Genomic DNA, 19,411 nt, shown 5'->3' with positions numbered 1-19,411 from the left:
TTGGGAGAAAAATAGAATAATCAAATATCATTGATTGTCTATGTTTTCACTTTAAACGGTTTAACATAGAGCTTAGGCATGGAAATGGAATGGTTATCTGTATGGCAGGTCTCCGGGGGTTCTGTACAGCAGCGACGGGTCTGTGGGGGTTCTGTACAGCAGTGACGGGTCTGTGGGGGTTCTGTTCTGTACAGCAGCGACGGGTCTGTGGGGGTTCTGTTCAGCAACGGGTCTGTGGGGTTCTGTACAGCAGTGACGGGTCTGTGGGGGTTCTGTACAGCAGCGACGGGTCTGTAGGGGTTCTGTACGGCAGCGACGGGTCTGTGGGGGTTCTGTTCTTTACAGCAGCGACGGGTCTGTGGGGGTTCTGTACAGCAGCGACGGGTCTATGGAGGTTCTGTACAGCAGCGACGGGTCTGTGGGGGTTCTGTACAGCAGTGACGGCTCTGTACTTCCTGTACAGCAGTAGCACATTGTTTTGTTTGGTTTCTGCATGGCAGTGGGAAGTCTTGGATATTGTATATAACCTGCCATAAAACCTCTGACCTGGTCCCAACCCTCTGAACTGGTTTTCAATATTTCTTGTAAAGAGAATATTTGCAATTACATTACTTGCCAGGTAATAATATCAATCCAATATCCTCCCAACAGATTCGCTAGTTTAGGATACCCTTTCTGCACGATATTGCTGCATGGCAAGGACAGCCCGTAAATATGTTCACCTCGGAAATAGAGCCATTATTGTGTGCTAAATGCGACATCACAACATGGCAAGAGATATTGTCTCCCTTTATACTGAAGTGTCAATTAAAATTTCAGCTTGTACTCAAGACACCCTCGCTTCCTAAACTAGTTATTTCTGAAGCAAGTGGTTGTGCATGTCTATTTTCTGTACATCAGGAAACTTTTGCCCAAATATTGGCCCTTCACAGGGGAAACGAAATTTCGTCCAGTGTCAACTATACATGCACTTGCTATATATGGCAAGTTGTGTACCAATATTTGCCGACAGTAATTTTCTCTCGTTAACGAGGGTGAAAAGCGCACAAGTTGAAACTGCAGCAAATATTTACTTGTGTACATTTCAAATTTAATAACACTTTTTAAAAACATTTTGTACCAAGTTACAATTCAAGAAATCAACAACAACACTCGATACAGAAGGGTTTTTTATTCTCTTGCCGAGGAATAGACGACACAATTTATAATTCATCAAACATACTGGTATCTTTCCCCGTCGTGTCTCGACAACCACTTTCAAGCGACAACCACTTTCAAGCAGTTGCACAAAATACTTTTGGGAAAGTTTCTCGTTTAAAAGTTTTTGACACGTTATTTCCCAACTAAACCCCAATACTGTTGATGCTATAGCAAGTACCTATCCAACAATACAGTCATGCTGTAGTTTAACATAACCATCAATAAATATTGTATATCCGTATACACAACTAAGTGGCTATAATCCAACAAATCAAGAGGAATCGCTCCCAAAAATATTGAGGACAACCTTGGCACATGCAAAATTTAACTGACAGAACATGTATACATTATATATAGAAATTTTTGGCATGATGTATTGTTGTACGAGTAGTACTCTGCGGTAATGTTTGACCATCGGTCAGTTAATGGCTGCCTGTGTAATCGTGAAACCTGCATTTACAACACCAGACCCTCTAATGCGTACATCCAGACATTTCTGTTAAATTAAAAATGTCTTTATCTGAAATCCTGTCCTGTGGACAATCCATACGATTAATTGGCCGTTAGATTTACATAGCTGTAACTATATATACTAAGATTTACATAGCTGTAACTATATATACTACTATGTATACTAAGATTTACATAGCTGTAACTAATATACTAAGATTTACACAGCTGTAACGATATATACTAAGATTTACACAGCTGTAACGATATATACTAAGATTAACATAGCCGTAACTATATATACTAAGATTTACATAGCCGTAACTATATACACTAAGATTTACATAGCCATAACTATATATACTAAGATTTACACAGCTGTAACGATATATACTAAGATTTACACAGCCGTAACTATATATACTAAGATTTACATAGCCGTAACGATATATACCAAGATTTACATAGCTGTAACTAATATACTAAGATTTACACAGCTGTAACGATATATACCAAGATTTACATAGCCGTAACTATATATACTAAGATTTACATAGCCGTAACTATATACACTAAGATTTACATAGCCATAACTATATATACTAAGATTTACTAAGATTTACACAGCCGTAACTATATATACTAAGATTTACATAGCTGTAACTATATATACCAAGATTTACATAGCCGTAACTATATATACTAAGATTTACATAGCTGTAACGATATATACTAAGATTTACATAGCTGTAACTATATATACTAAGATTTACATAGCTGTTACGATATATACTAAGATTAACACAGCCGTAACTATATATACTAAGATTTACATAGCCGTAACTAATATATTAAGATTGACATAGCCGTAACTATATATACTAAGATTTACATAGCCGTAACTATATATACCAAGATTCACATAGCTGTAACGATATATACTAAGATTTACATAGCTGTAACGGTATATACTAAGATTTACATAGCTGTAACTAGATTTACACAGCTGTAACTATATATACTAAGATTTACATAGCTGTTACTATATATACTAAGATTTACATAGCTGTAACTATATGTACTAAGATTTACATAGCTGTAACCAATATACTAGACAGGAATGTATGCACATTTGGTGTAAAAGGTTAAAAAAATACAACAGAAAAAGTACATATATCTAATGAAATTTTTGTTTTGCTATTCTACACCGATGCACATATCTACAGTTATAACATGGTTGGCTACTGTACGTGTAATTGGTTATTTTGTAAAGGGGTATAATTTCGATATATTCATGGTCACCAAAGATGGCACGAAATTAATTACCCGGTGAATATCAATACCATTTACCATGAATATATGGATAGAAGGAAACCGGAAAGACATGTCTACTCTTTTACTGCCTAAAAGCGAAGACAATTATCGTAATTCAAGTTTCTCGATGAATTGCTTGTAAATGAATTGTCTCCCAAATATGTATGAACCCTTGTGAGCACAAAATATTTTTTCCAACAAAGTCATGGGAACGAGTTCTGATTGTCACAACCGCGAAACTACACATATTGACCAGGCTTCACAGTATATACTACATGGAAGCGAATGTACATATATTTCGTAAAAAGATAAGTTTGGTATTCTACACAAACCTAAAAAGCATGCATCTGCAATAATATTATTATTTAACAGGTTCCACTATACTTATACGCATATTTATTTTCACTACACATGAGAACATATACACTACAAAGGTCTACTGTACATACATTTGGATTAATTCAGCAGGTCTCACTATTACGCACACAAAAATGCAAGTACACATCACTTCAACAGCAACTTGTATTATCATAAAATAAATTAAGAATTTCTGCTCATAAATATGATTAATAAATGAAAATATGACGCTTATAATCTACATTTTACATTTAATGCATCACATTGATACCACAGGAGTATAGTTCACGTTATTTACTCTCGGCGCATCATTCCGTTCCAGTTTATTTTGGTTATGGTCGCCTTGACATCCGATACAATTGGTCAGTTGAACAGAGCCATTAAAGGGTCTCCTAAAATTGTTAGCAAACAATATTAATAGCTATCTTATATATAAGCTATATCTATTCACTTAATATTTCTGCATCTAATCCATTCAAGCCAGGTTACATTCGTATATTTTGTACATTGAATGTTAAAATTCATTTAATATTTTTTTTTTATAGAAATATATTTGTTATGCATACATTTTTTTAGGAAAATTCTTTAAAAATTTATCTGCAATACCTTTTTTGTGATGTTGACATTTGATTCATTTTTTTTTAAATCGACTATTTGTGAAGTAATATTGTTAAGGATGGTAAAATAAGTAGTATTTTATCAATAGGCCAGATTTAGTGACAAATTGCATTACAAATGTATGCTTGTTCTATAACTTGACCACTTCCTCTACCCTTCATTCACCACCCTATTTATACCTGGAATGACGAGGTGGAGAATTGATATATAACCTAGATAATAACTATAAATGCAATTGATTGGCCGTTTGGATAGGAGCCACACTTTGAATGGGACAATTTAATGGTCGACGGCCGATGTGGTGATTAATCAATGATAATGATAAGAACGATATATTATATCGGAATCGCATTAAAAAGTTTGTCCTTGCAAAAAGCAAATTTAAAAAACAATAAAATAAGGTTAAGAGGTTTATCACATGTGTCCATTTGTCTATAAAATTATTATTTTTTATCACTTAATATTTAAAAAAAGAAAAATCTTCAGTCAAAATTTGAAATACTGCAAAACATACCAACAGAAAGTTTTAAAACTACTTAGCAGAAAAAGGATTTATATTATAACTCGCACAAGATATTTGAAGGAAAACCATACATTCAGACAAAATCTCGTTTTGCAATGAGTATGAACAAAAATATAATACATTAAAAATTCATAAACCATAAACATTTTACTTGTGACCCATTAAGGTTGTTCAACGATTGTAAAAAAAATATAGGGTCTACATGTTTGAACCTTTAACAAAATAAATACTATAAACATAAATCTGCCAACAGTAATAAACGAGGATAAGAATAACAGAAGAATCTGGAAAGTCATTTATCGATACTGCAATATCGAGATAAATACATAAAAAATAAATCCAACCAGGTTACGTCCGTCACACATCTATTGGAAATGCAAAACTTTCGAGTGTTTCGGAACTGTTCAAGGTCTATAAAGTCGCTAAATAATCGCACTAATTGTCCTTTCGACGCACACCACAGCTGCTGCGTCTGGTGAGGAATGTCCGAGACATTGACCCTAGCCCCTGGTCAGCGAATGGGCAGTGTCGGAGTGTGTGAGCGGCGTCCCCCGTGGCCATACAGCGCGGACACACGTACTTCCTCAAGATCGGACAGATGACTTTGCCGTGGGTGTCCTTGAGCACATGGGTGGTGTAGAACTCCCGAGTCTCTCCGTTACGTTTACACAACACACAAAACATGTCACGTTTCACCATCCGCGTCATACACGTCGGTCTGAACTCCAGAAAACATCCCTGAGCTGTTTCGTCGTCCATATTATTGGTCACCTGCTGGTTCATTTCCTCCATCAGTTTAGCGAGTCTATCTACACCAGTCCGACTAGCGGGAGGTACACCGGTCATCGAGCCTCTCGGGGAGCTCCCGCCATCCCTCCTCTGAACGAACGACGACGAGACGCGGCCAAAATTGTCCCAAGAATACTCGGACATTGACGAACACCTCGAGTTGTTGGTTTGGAAAACGTCATCCTCTCCGGACGCGTGATCTCCCGTGACGTCCGACTGTGACCGATGGTCATCCTCGTCGTAGTGAACGCTGGAGTAGTCGCTACGGAAACAGTCGTCCCCCGTACGGCTACATTCCATGGACAGAAAATCATCAGCAGGGAGACTGGTCATTTGCAGACCGGCAGAGTAGCCGTTTAGGTTGTTGACCATCTGACATTGGATCCGACTCCAGCTGTCGGGCTCCGAAAATCTTTGTGTCGCATTATCGCTATAGCTGCTGGAAGACTCCGCAAGTTCGTCCAAAACTTCATTCTGGTTCTGTAGGAGTTTGCTCAAGCCCAGATAATCTTCGAACGGACTGTAGCTATCCATTTTCGGCAGTGTTGCTTTAAGTTGCAGAAGTACCGTTACCGTTAGGATAGCCGATTATATAGGTGGTCACCTCTCATTCCAATATAGGTGAGACCAGGATACTTTGTATAATCCTTATTAATTGATTATAAATAATTTTCCATTTTCTCTAATTTCCTTTAGAATTCTTCATCACTTTCTGTCAAGTAGTGATGATATATCGAACAAAAAAGATGAAGTAACAGCAAAAAGTGAGTTTATAATTAAATAAAATTAAACCAAATCTTCCTAAAATGGAATCGCCCAAATCGGGTTGCAGTGCCCGCCGGTCAGGCATCTCCATAAGTTGACAATACCCGTGCTGTCATCGTCAAAGCGTGATCCCCGTTTGATGTGCATGATTGGCTGCTACAAATCAACATGGGGTCACGGCCCGTTACACAACATCAGAGAACCCGCTAGTTGTGTAGCGTGAAGCCTGCCTTATCAAAGTAACGGTCGACACAGGGTCGCAGACAGGTGTTTCTATATTAATTTTAAAGAATAACTTTTGAGTTGTGAATTACCTAATAACACGGAATCAGATTTTTGTTACCTAAATCCGTCATAATATACTTTAAAAGGTGAAATATGTATTATTCATTACTTTAAAAACATTTCTTGAGAGTTTTGAACAATACAAAATACATATCAACATGCTTGATATACAATGTACCTAATTCTAGTACCCTGTACCCTGTACCCGTATCCTGTACCCTGTACCCCATACCCTATAAACTGTACCCCGTACCAAGTACCCTTGTAACCCTGTATCCTGTACCAAGTAAACTGTATTTTTACAGCATAATAATATATATATTCGATACGTTATGTTTCTTGATACACATATCTGACTCTAAAGTTAGTTTCACAATACATGTAGCTTTACGATGTAAATAGTAAATACAGTTCAAATATATCTTTGTTTTGAGCTGTCGTACGTTTTTGTATCACTGCACAGTGGATAACATCGTTTCTGGTGTTTAAAAAAAGAATGAGTGAACTCACAAATCGAATTTATTTAAACTTTGATTGATAATACCCGAAATTAAAGTGTTTTCCTCATGCAAGCAAACACATTGTTTTGCTACAATACACAACAACGTCTTGCGAAGCTGAACGATTTAATGAATTGTTTCAGTCTACGCTGTACCCTGTACCCTGTAAACTGTATTTTCACAGCACAATACATTCGATACGATATGTATCTTGATACACATATCTGACTTTAAAGTTAGTTTCACAATACATGTAGCTTAACGATGTCATTAGGAAATACAGTTCAAATATATCTTCTTCTTTTTTAGCTGTTGTACGTTTTTGTATCACTGCACAGTGGATAACATCGTTTCTGGTGTTTAAAAAAAAGAATTAGTGAACTCACAAATCGAATTTATTTAAACTTTGATTGATAATACCCGAAATGAAAGTGTATTTCCTTATGCAAGCGAACAAATTGTTCTGCTACAATACACAACAAAGTCTTGCGAAGCTGAACGATTTAATGAATTGTTTCAGTCTACGCTGTATCCTGTACCCCGTTTCCTGTACCCTGTATCCTGTACCCCGTTAACTGTATTTTCACAGCACAATACATTCGACACGATACGTATCTTGATACAAATATCTGACTTTAAAGTTAGTTTCACAATACATGTAGCTTAACGATGTAATTAGGAAATACAGTTCAAATATATCTTCTTTTAGCCGTTGTACGTTTTTGTATCACTGCACAGTGGTAACATCGTTTCTGGTGTACAGCGTAGACTAGAACAATTCATCAGAAAAAAGTCCCCGACGCCTGGGAAGCCGGTCGATTCCTACTTCCCGGCGTCGCAATGGTTAAAATACAAGATTCAGGAAAAGATTTACAATGATAATACTGAAGACAATATATAAAAAAAAACACGTTTCGTAGAGTTTTCAAAGAAACTGTTCATATTTTGTATAAAAACATCACGTTGACGTAGTTTAACGTCCAGTATAAATTGTATCAAACATATCCAAAACCTAGAGATATTTACATTTAACATTACCACGGACTTAGATCTAAGACTGTGACATTACTAAGCCAGTTGGCCTTTATATTTACTTCAGACAACATCATTATACAAGGCTTTCAAAGTACAGTTTTCTGTTTCCAGTAATTTCAACCATGTTCCGTATTATACAAAGTGGTAATCTACCAAGTTCAGCGTACCACATATTGTTTGGAGTACACCTTCTAACTGAGCGCTCTACGTCGGGGGCAGAATGGAATCCCCATATTTCACAACCGTAGTTTAATACACTTGACAGTAAATATCAAATACGTGTACAGTTTTTAGTTTCAATGTTTAAAAAATTGTTATTACAAATACTGTCTATCCATTATGTTCATTTTCGACCTTGCTGACTAATAATACTCTAACTTTTAGTGAGCTTTCCATTGTAAAACAATGTTACACCGAGATAATTGAAGGACTCAACAATTTCAATGTTTTTTCCCGCCAATGTAATTCTATCTGTCACGGCACGGCACTGTGTTGTATCTTTGAGCAAGATACTTTACTCCGCTTGTTCCAGTCTACTCAGCTGTAAATGAGTACGTGGTTGGACAGTGCTAGAATTGTTGAATGCTAGCTGTTAGCGCCGAAATGGCAGCTCCGAAGGCCCTATAACCACGGATAATAATTTGTGAGCCGCTTTGAGACGACCTACGGACTAGGTCGTGATAAAGCGGTATATATCTAGCTTACTATTATCTGACTATTTCTTGTATTGACTCTTCTGTAATTTCTGTTGATAGATCATTTAGTGACCATGATGGTTGTACTGCTTCCATTAATCTTCCTTGTCTTTTTAAACAAGTCTATAAACGTAAGATTTGGCAGTACAAGAGTGCAAATTAAAAAAAAAAATGAACTTATATCTAATCATAATTGGATAGATACTTTTTAGCTCACCGGGTCCGAAGGACCAAGGTGAGCTTATGCCATACCGTGGCGTCCGTTGTCCGTCCGTCCGTCCGTCCGTCCGTCGTCCGTCCGTCAACAATTTCTTTAAACGACTTCTTCTTCTTCTTAACCACTGAATGGAATTTAACTTAATTTTACTGGAATCATCCCTATGTGGTGGGGATTCAAAATTGTTCAAATGGTGGGACTGACCCCCCAGTGGGGTGAGGGGCGGGGCCAAAAGGGGGCAATTTGGCTATATTGCTACAAACGACTTCATCTGTAGAACTATGCACTGGATATCAATCACATTTAATCAAAAGCATTCATGGTAGGCAGGGATTCAAAATTGTACAAATGGTGGGGCTGACCTCCCAGGCTAAGGGGTGGGGCCAATAAAATGCATTACTTGGAATTGGTTGAGATCCCCACCATATAACCATATATACAATTGCTGAGTATAAAGAGAAGAATGCACATTTGCTTCCAGGATTCCTGGAACTAAGAAGTGGATATCAACCATATTTGACTGGAAGCAGCCCTAGGTGATGGTGATTAAAAATTGTACAAATGGTGGGGCTGACTCCCCAGGTGGCTAAGGGGCGGGGCCAAAAGGGGGCAATTTGGCTCTATTGCTACAAACGACTTCTTCTGTAGAACTGTGCACTGGTTATCAATCATATTTGATCAAAAGCATTCCTGGGAGGCAGTGATTCAAAATTGTACAAATGGTGTGGCTGACCCCCCAGGGGACTGAGGGGCGGGGCCAAAAAGGGTTATTTGGCTATATTGCTTTAAGCGACTTTTTCTCTGGAACCAAGAGATGGATATCAACCATATTTGACTGGAAGCATCCCTAGGTGGTGGGGATTCAAAATTGTACAAATGGTGGGACTGACCCCCTGGGCTAAGGAGTGGGGCCAAAAATGTGTATTACTTGGAAATGGTTGAGATCCCCACCATATAACCACATATACAATTGCTGAGTATAAAGAGAAGAATGCACATTTGCTTCCAGGATGGCTCTAGGGTCTGGCCCCCACCCTTGGAGACATAGTCCTTGGGCCATAACTTTAAAACGGTTGAGATCCCCACCCCAAAACTATATATACAAATGCTGGGCATTAAGAGACGAATACAGTCATGACATTAGAATAGACCCTGGGGTCTGACCGAACCCCTAGGAACCTAGGTTCTTAGTCACAGCTTGGAAACAGTTGAGATCCCCACCCTATAATCATATATACAATTGCTGAGTATAAAGAGATGAATGCATATATGCTTCCAGGATGGCCTTGGGGACTGCCCCACCCTTGGAGACTTAACCCCTGGGTCATAACTTCGAAATGGTTAAGATCCCCAACCCAAAACTATATATACAATTGTTGGGCATGAAGAGACAAATGCAGTCATGATATTAAGATTGATCATGGGATCTGGCCACAACCCTAGGGACCTAGTTTCTGAGTCACAGCTTGGAAACAGTTGAGATATCCACCTATAACCATACATTAAATTGCTTGGCATGAACAATTTAATACAGATTTGCTACAAGGATTGGCTTTGGGGTCTGGCACATTCCCTTGGATCTCATTTGGAGAATATTTTGCCATGATTGTATAGATATCCAGGTGAGCGATACAGGCCCTCTGGGCCTCTTGTTATAATTGTGACTCAGTTAATTAAGCATGTGATCGTTTTACGAACCTTTATCTATCTTTTGCCAATGAACGTATTCTTAGTAAAGAAGTAAATATAAAACCCAATGATAAGCCATGGATGACCTCTGAGGTTAGAAAAAAAAAAAAAGAATTAGGGATAGATTACATAAAATAGCAAGGTTAACCAAACGTTTGGTAGATATCAATAAATTCTAATCACAGCGAAACAAAGTTAATAATATGAAAAAGCATCCACGTGTTACTTTTTATGAGAATGTTTATGATATTATTGATGGGTACTCATCTTCGGATCCTAAGTCTTATTGGAAATTAATTAAAAGGTTAATTAAAACGTCTGATACTTCACAACCTATACCTTCCTTAGTCGATCCTATTATTAATGAAATAGTTACTAGAGATGAAGATAAAGCTGAATTATCAAATAACTATTTTTGTAGTATTACTAGAGTAGATGACAGTAACACTGATGTTCCGATTATTGAGCCAAAAACTGACAAACAAATTAGTTCAATAAGATTACATTCAACTGAAATACGCGATGTTCTACAGATATTGAAGCTCTGCAAGGCCTCGGATGGGGATGGAATCAGCCACCATATGCTAAGAAATGCTGCTCACACTGTTTCAGAACCGCTGTCCAGTTATGATGAATGCAAAAACTTTTAATTGTTGCTAAATTTAGATGTACCACGGAATTAGATTATAGTTTAGGCCTCGGTCACGATACAAAAATATTGCGCCTCAATTGACGTCATCAAATCAGTTTGATCTCCGGAAAGCTTGAATAGGCAGGACATCTTAAGCGCGAAAGTAACACCGACTTCCCAGTGACAGCATTTGTAAATATTTGGAAACGAGAGGATGGTACCCAAATGTCGATTTAAATATCCATGACGGCGCCTTAATCTTCTTTAAAAAAGATATTGTTTTCACAATGTCGGACTCTGAGGATGAAGCTCCCGACAAACAATTGAAGATTGTCATTATGGGTGATGGATCCTCTGGAAAGGTAAGGCCATGTGGCATCTCCAAGCAACTGGCTCGCCTTAGATGTCTAGATCATGCCACAAGTGTCAATTTCTTAATTGTAGGCCTTTCAATAACGACCAAGTGTCAGTCCTTTATATTTGTTGTCACTGCTGATTATTATTTTTGTTAATTTCTGTATTGTACGTTGCACATTCAGATACATCAGTTATGTTCACAGGAGTTCAGACAGACGGGTTCGTTTGAGACCTTTTCTTGTAAATAACTAATATTGATTTTAAAGTTCAATGTAGAGTAACCTAATGGCCCTTAGGTTAGAAAGTAACGTAACTTTTGACGCGAAAGGATTCTTTTCTCTCTCGTCATTGTAAAAAAATGTTGTAATGCGGAGGCTACAAAATGACATGGAAATGACCTTTCCTTCGTGTGAAAATGTAATTATTCTCATGTTTTTGAACCTACAGTCTGTTTACAGGTACTCATATTTACCACATGGTTATGCCTGAAACGATTTGATCGTACATTACCAAAAGTAGTACAATCTCTTGAAATAAAACATGTACACTCTATTTACTTCCTCCTATAGAGATCCAACATGTACATTCATATATAGCTGCGATAACGTAGCTTTCTGACGACGAGAGATCTTTTTTTGATATATTGCGTCGTGCAGAGGGGGCCGGGTATTAATATTAGTACTAATATAGCCCCTCCTTTGAGATCAACTATGTTGTACTTAATCTTGCCCCCCATCCCATCCAATATTGAACGTGTATATATAAACCCTGAACCTCATTGTTCTGAGATCCAATGTTTTGTAATTATTGGACATAGGATTACGGTTGCCTTCTAGCATCGCACTAATTTAGAGGGTATTTTCCTTAAGCTCAATTGGTAGACCTACATGTATACTAAATTGGAAGCTGTGGAACTTGCGATTCAATCCTTGGTGAAAGCACAATATTTTCTTTCCTGTTACAAATGGTGTTTTTGGCCATCCTTGTGGTGACAGGGAGTTAGAACCTGGGTTGTTGTGGTGTTTCAAAGCAAACACATTTAAAAAAGGGGGGAACATTACAGCAGATTTTAATTGTTAATAAGATAAAAGTCGCAATATCAAAGTTTTTACACATTTCAAAGCTGATGAATCTTATTGAAGATTAAAGTTGTCTTCTAGTTTCGAGCAAGATGGAATCTCCCTTAATATCGGTAGAGCAGCGTAATGGGAAGCTGCAGGAGGTCACTGATTTGATCCCTAATGGAAGCACACAACTCACTTCTCTGTTCTATTTTTAACAGAAAACCATCCATTGAAATTCCATGGCTGGCCTGCATTCTCTGCGCCCCTGGAATATGTCATGATGAAAATCAAAGGCACATGTTTCACTATTCGATTGGTTTCAAGTGAGGGAAAAAAATCAATTGCTAGGCTGATATCTGTCCTTTGAAAATTACAAAGGAGTGCTACTAGACTTCAAAGTTGATCAATTTTACCGTTACGCTGCAGCACGATTCTTTTATTGTACATCAAAGGATAGTGAAGTGGCAAATGCAGAGCCTTTGATTTTATCTTTACCTATTCAAGAGGTGCAGAATATGCAAGTGAGCATAACCCCTGGAATTTGGCCTACACCTCATCTGTGATCCAACATGAACATTAATTTTATGTTGACCCCCATCCCCCGTCATCTAAGATCCAGCATCTACATTCCTATTTCCTCATTCTCATTGAGATCCAACATGTGAATTGACAATTTGCCATAGCATCCAAGATCCAACATGTACAATCATATTTCTAAGTATGATAAAAGCGAGTGTCGCCCAAGTCATCCAATCATTGTACATACTTCGACTTGTAAAAGATATTTTCAAGATAATCAGAAATGAAATAAACTGCAGAGTTTGACTCGTTGGGTAAGTTTTAAATACTGTAAATAAACTTTGTTACACATTGAAAGTGTGACTTTTGCCATATTGATCCTGTCATCTGTAATCTCTGTCATTTCAGACGTCTATAGCTACCCGATATTCCCAGGAGCAGTTTGGAAGGCAATATAAGCAGACAATTGGTCTAGATTTCTTTTTGAAAAGAATAATATTACCAGGTAATTAAACATATACAGAGGTATATTATATCTTATTCAAAATAGACATTGTTGATTGAAAAGCCACACTGATTGTATGTAACAGCACATCAAGCTATTAGCTTTTCATATGTCTCATTCAATGAATGGGAAAAGTAAAGTGTTTGGAAGTGGATGTACATATTTTAATTGTACACTTTAAGGCAAGTATATAGCTGATAGCTAGGGGGGCAGTTGGTTAGTGTTTTTTCTCCGGGAACTCCCGGACCCTAGCTGTTAATAGGACGTAAAACACAAAGAAACAAACAAAAGAATTCTATTACTAAGGTCAAGACTTGCTCACATCACCCTTGTCTGTAAAATTTATTCATTATCAAGATTTTTTATAAAATGATGCTATCCATGGTTATTTTGAATAATTTTCCATTTCTTGGTGAGCTTTCTATATCATAGACCAGACAAGTACTTTGGCAACATTCTCATGACCAGTTGCTCAGATTACAGATGTGTTAGACTATCAGACTTCCATTTTTTTCAGTAGACAGAAAAGTTGCTATTTGCTGCCATAACATAAAGCATGTCTTTGATTTATTGCAGGCAATGTCCATGTAGCACTGCAAGTTTGGGATATTGGTGGACAGACCCTCGGGGGAAAGATGTTAGAAAACTATATATATGGTTCCAATGTAAGTATTGGTACCAAATGAAGGCTGAGCAAAGAGAAATCAATGTATAGAATCTTTATTTAAGAAAATCAATTATCTTCATAAATTATGCTTTAGAACGTAATAACTGTCAGTTTTGTTCCTGAAAATAATTGTTTTATGTTAAATTTCTCGTGATAAGGTCATTGGGCATAATATCGCTGTCCTCATTTGTAAGAACGTTTGTTCACCTTTGTGAAAGCTCTAGCCACTTCATTTCTGAACACATTTTTGTCAGACTTTGTGTTTTGGTCAAGTATATGAGACTAGACAAAGTTTGTGTTTAAGAGTACCAAGGTCACTGAGTGGAACTATTTATAAACTATATTTGCCATCTTTGGAGTGACTTTGTTTCTAAACAGATTTTGATAAAACTTCATAAGGTATGGGAATACCTTGAAGGATTTGTGTTTCAACTTTTTATAGTAACAGTCACTTTTTTGTCCAAAACAAGTCAATTTTTGATACCGTAGTCTTTATATGTCAGCAATACCAAAACAAAAACAACAATATCATATTTTACAAAAGAATACTTTGTCACTCTAGTGACTTTCTGAACTATTTTTAAGAACTAAAATGTTTATGTGCAGATTTAGAAATGTACGGCTTCATCAAAATTCATTATCTGAGAATGAATTTGTGAGTGCTATGTTTACATAACTAGTTATTGTTGACACACAGTATATAGCCTGTTACTCTCTGTTGAACATGCCAGGAGATTTGTATCAATGTTTAATTGTTTTGTTTCATGTTAAAATATAAATAATTACACAAATAAAATAACTGTTAGTTTGATATTTTTTTTCACTTTTTTTCAGGGAATCGTCTTGGTCTATGATATAACAAACTATGCAAGTTTTGAGAATGTAGAAGACTGGTATAGTTCTGTGAAAAAGGTTTTTGGTAGAGACACAAAAATACCACATATGGCTTTAGTAGGAAACAAAGGTAAGGGACAGAAAAGACGATGATTTGTTTTTGTCAGGTAAATTGGCTGTAGTCATTGTTGTTAACAGCTGTGTCAGGGATTGCATACAGGTGTGATTAGCAGATAGGTTTGTGAAAAACAAAGATTGTTAAATATAAGTTATTTCATATATTGATCACATGTGTCCAGACAAGAAATGTTATGCTTATTGCTATGAGAAACAAGTGAGCATTCCTTGTTTATAATTTGTATAGGAGAGAATTACATCAAGTCAAATATTTAACAGGATATCAATTTTAACCATGTGAATTTTGCCTTTAACCTAGGAATAGCTAGCTATAGTACGCTGTGTATCAGGTTATATTTTTTCCTCAATGTAAAGGTAAAAAAATGATGAAAGCTATATGGGGATGAACAATTCCCATTACATTCTTGTACACGTATATTGAATTTAGATTGTTTTTGCTTGCCTGGCTCAAATGTCAAAGTGAGCTTATGTGGTGTAGCGGCATCCGTTGTCTACTTTCTTTTAAATGCTACCAATCTAGAATAGCAGAAGGGATTTTGACTCGAATTGGTTTGGAAACATCCTTTGGCCAAAAGGACAAAATGTTTTATAAGGAAAGGGTGTGGCCTCCCTTAGGGCAGAAAGGCAGGGTCCAATAAGGGAAATACAGCTAGATGAATCTTTAAAATACATGTACTACTCTTTAAGCATAGCTGAAGAGATCTTGACCTAAATTGTTACTGAGCATCTTTTGGCCTTAGAGATTTAAAATAATAATAATAATATTAATATTTATTTGAGATTCTTATATACCGCTTTAGCACAACCTAGGTCGTAGGTCGTCTCAAAGTGGTTCACAAATTATTATCCGTGGTTATAGGGCCTTTGCAACCAGCCAATATCTTTCTCAACTCCCTGGGGAGCATACAGTCGGTGCTGCCATTTCGGCGCTCACAGCTAGCATTCTCCAATTCTAGCACTGCCTAACCACATACTCATTTACAGCTGAGTAGACTGGAACAAGCGGAATAAAGTATCTTGTATCTTGCCCAAAGATACAACACATTGCCGTGCCGTGACTCGAACCTGCAACCCTTCGGTCACGAGCCCGGCACCCTACCACTAGACTACCGTGCCTCCATATATTTATGGGGGCAAAGGGGTGAGGTCAAATGGGGACATATAGATAAATCTTTAAATAATATGCCTTGAGTAAATTAACCCCATTTGGAGTTAAAAACTTGTGTATAAGATATCTCACGAATCCCTGAACAGATTTACAGTATATTTAAATTACATCATAGTATAGTAACATCAAGTTCTGCAGCTGATTATATTTTGGTGGTCATCAGTCAAGATTGAAGTGTTAAAGGTTACATTTGACCACTTTAGAAGTAAGGGTTTCTGTTGATGTACAAGAGCAAATTCTGGTTATCTTTCCACTGATGCAAAGGTAGCAGAATTTGACACAATAACTAACAGTAGAAACACTTCAAATTCTTGCTAATTTTTTTAAAAGGTTTTGTATGTTTAAGAAAAGGTTAAATTTGTTTATGTACTGAATACTGTATTTGTAGAATTTTCTGTTTTGTTTTCAAATGAGGTATCTCTTTTATGTTTTTGTACTGATTCTGCTTGCAGTACTTGCATGAGAATGAACTGTTTTCTTCTAGAGGTAAACTTCTATTGATTTTTCTACTGCAGTTGACCTTGAACATATGAGGACAGTGAAGATGGATAAACACCAGAAGTTTGCCCAAGAGAAGGGCATGTCCAGTCACTTTGTTTCAGCCAAAACAGGTGACTCAGTAAGTATATATAGTACTGTTTCAAGCTGAAGGGCTGGTCTAGTCAGGATATCTCACACCGGTAAAAGTGTGGATACATCTCTCCAGGGTAAGAGAACAGGGTATATCACACCGGTAAAAGTCTGGATACATCTCTCCAGGGTAAGAGAACAGGATATCGTACACCAGGATAAGTGTGCATAAAGATGAAATAAGAAAAAAAACATGTTTAAGATATGAGAGATGTTTTTTACTGGATTTTCATGAACAAATGACACACTTTTCATGAATAGGAGTCATGGTGTAAATGATCTTTTCCAGGTGTCCCTTTGTTTCCAACGAGTAGCCGCAGAAATTCTGGGTATCAAGCTTACGAAGCCGGAGGTGGAGACCCATCAGAGAGTGATTAAAGCCGAGATTATTCAGTCTAATGAGGCGGCCGCCAAACCCATCACGACATCAGCCAAGAGTTCTTTCTGCTCTCTACAATAACACCTGATGTCATACTTCTAAAAGTTCTTCATTCAAACATTTCTACTGACCAGTATTTCATAACTTGTTGGTGATAGGCTGTGAAAACATTAATTCCTTGGAGTCAGTAAGAAGGACTTCAAAGTCATGGAGAGTGATATATGGGCACAAGACACATGATTAGTGAAAGTGCTACAACATATTTAAACAAACCCTTACACATGTGGAATGAATGAAGATGTTGTGATTTTTCTCTTTAGATCAGATGAAGGAATAATTTTCAATATTTTTGTATTCACTTTAAGCCTCCTGCAACAATTGTTGGCATAGAACGATCAGTAGGAAATATAAATTAACCTTTGTGAATTTAATTTCATTGGCATTCTTGTTTTTTTCTTTTCATTAATGGTATTACCAGTAAACTCAGGTTGTGATTTTTTTCCCAAATGTATTGAAACTTTCTGTACCGAAACGTATTGAGAATGAAACTTGTGACATCTATTGTGATAGAAACAGAAAATTGATGAATTGTGTTGCCTTTTAACTGTATGATTGCAAGTTTGATAATTTTGTATTGTTTGTCGTGATGAGTAGTCATTAATCATGACTGGGCTGTTTTTGTTTTGACTCTCCAATACCTGTTGCGTTAGTGATATATAGTGTAAGTCGTAATGGTTTCATCCTATCCAATCCCTGCCCTTTTAACAGAAATGCACCCACATGTTGATGCTGATACTGTTTACAATACACCTAATGTTGTTAACCCCCCACTCTACCCCACCCCATCCCACCCCACCTTCCTAAGTAGAGGGGAGTTGTCATAGTCAATATTGAAGGGTCAAAGGTCACAATTGACCACTTTGGGATAATAGATTTGTGTGCAAGATATCTCATGAATGACTTCGCAGATTTAGATCATTTACACCGAAGTATCATCATTGACTTCTACACCTGGTTATATTCTTGTGATCATCAGTAAAGGGGTTAAAGGTCACATTGGATCATTTCGGGAGAGGTGGTGTAAATCTTTGTCAGCTGGCGCTCCCTTTGTTTTTATTTGCCCTGTTTTAAGTCCCCCGCTTAAGGGTGAAAATATTACAAGGAAAAAACCATTTTGTTTTACACTTGGTGACAGTTGAGATGTACACAATTCTACAGTCATTACATTAGCACTAACTGTCCTGTAAAACAGTTTTAAGATATTCAGCGTTATTAGTCTGAATTCTGAATCTTGTACCAATTGTCAATATGTCTAAAAGTCTTAACGCTGGTCCTTAGATGGCAGAAATTGAAAGTTTTATTACATAACTTGGACTGACGTAGATCTATCAACCTGCCGTGCGTAATTATTACATAACTAGGACTGACGTAGATCTTATCAACCTGCTGTGTGTAATTATTACATAACTAGGACTGACATAGATCTATCAACCTGCCGTGCGTAATTATCACATAACTAGGACTGACGTAGATCTATCAACCTGCCGTGCGTAATTATTACATAACTAGGATTGACGTAGATCTATCAACCTGCTGTGTGTAATTATTACATAACTAGGACTGACGTAGATCTTATCAACCTGCCGTGTGTAATTATTACATACCTAGGACTGACGTAGATCTATCAACCTGCCGTTCGTAATTATTACATAACTAGGATTGACGTAGATCTATCAACCTGCGGTGTGTAATTATTACATAACTAGGACTGACGTAGATCTTATCAACCTGCCGTGGGTAATTATTACATAACTAGGACTGACGTAGATCTTATCAACCTGCCGTCTGTAATTATTACATAACTAGGACTGACGTAGATCTTATCAACCTGCTGTGTGTAATAATTACATAACTAGGACTGACATAGATCTATCACCCTGCCGTGCGTAATTATCACATAACTAGGACTGACGTAGATCTATCAACCTACCGTGCGTAATTATTACATAACTAGGACTGACGTAGATCTATCAACCTACCGTGCGTAATTATTACATAACTAGGACTGACGTAGATCTATTA

At 37.0% G+C, this 19,411-nt stretch overlaps 2 protein-coding genes across 2 annotated transcripts; one reads left to right on the top strand and one right to left on the bottom strand.

Annotated features, from left to right (window-relative positions):
* Positions 1-4,666: 4,666 nt before the first annotated feature.
* LOC110464208 lies at positions 4,667-5,800 on the bottom strand. The gene has a single exon (XM_021519309.1). The coding sequence runs from the start codon at positions 5,783-5,785 to the stop codon at positions 4,898-4,900; it is 888 nt and encodes a 295-aa protein (XP_021374984.1). The 5' UTR covers positions 5,786-5,800; the 3' UTR covers positions 4,667-4,897.
* A 5,442-nt stretch (positions 5,801-11,242) lies between these two features.
* Positions 11,243-19,209, top strand: LOC110464548 (ras-related protein Rab-28-like). The gene is made up of 6 exons (XM_021519814.1): positions 11,243-11,430; positions 13,417-13,513; positions 14,090-14,178; positions 15,015-15,144; positions 16,836-16,939; positions 17,240-19,209. Exons 1-6 carry the CDS (start codon positions 11,356-11,358, stop codon positions 17,408-17,410), a joined length of 666 nt encoding a protein of 221 aa, XP_021375489.1. The 5' UTR covers positions 11,243-11,355; the 3' UTR covers positions 17,411-19,209.
* Positions 19,210-19,411: the final 202 nt, after the last annotated feature.

Source organism: Mizuhopecten yessoensis, unplaced genomic scaffold, assembly GCF_002113885.1.
Source record: "Mizuhopecten yessoensis strain PY_sf001 unplaced genomic scaffold, ASM211388v2 scaffold1539, whole genome shotgun sequence".
NCBI lineage: Eukaryota > Metazoa > Mollusca > Bivalvia > Pectinida > Pectinidae > Mizuhopecten > Mizuhopecten yessoensis.
This window is presented reverse-complemented; position numbering and strand designations above follow the sequence as displayed.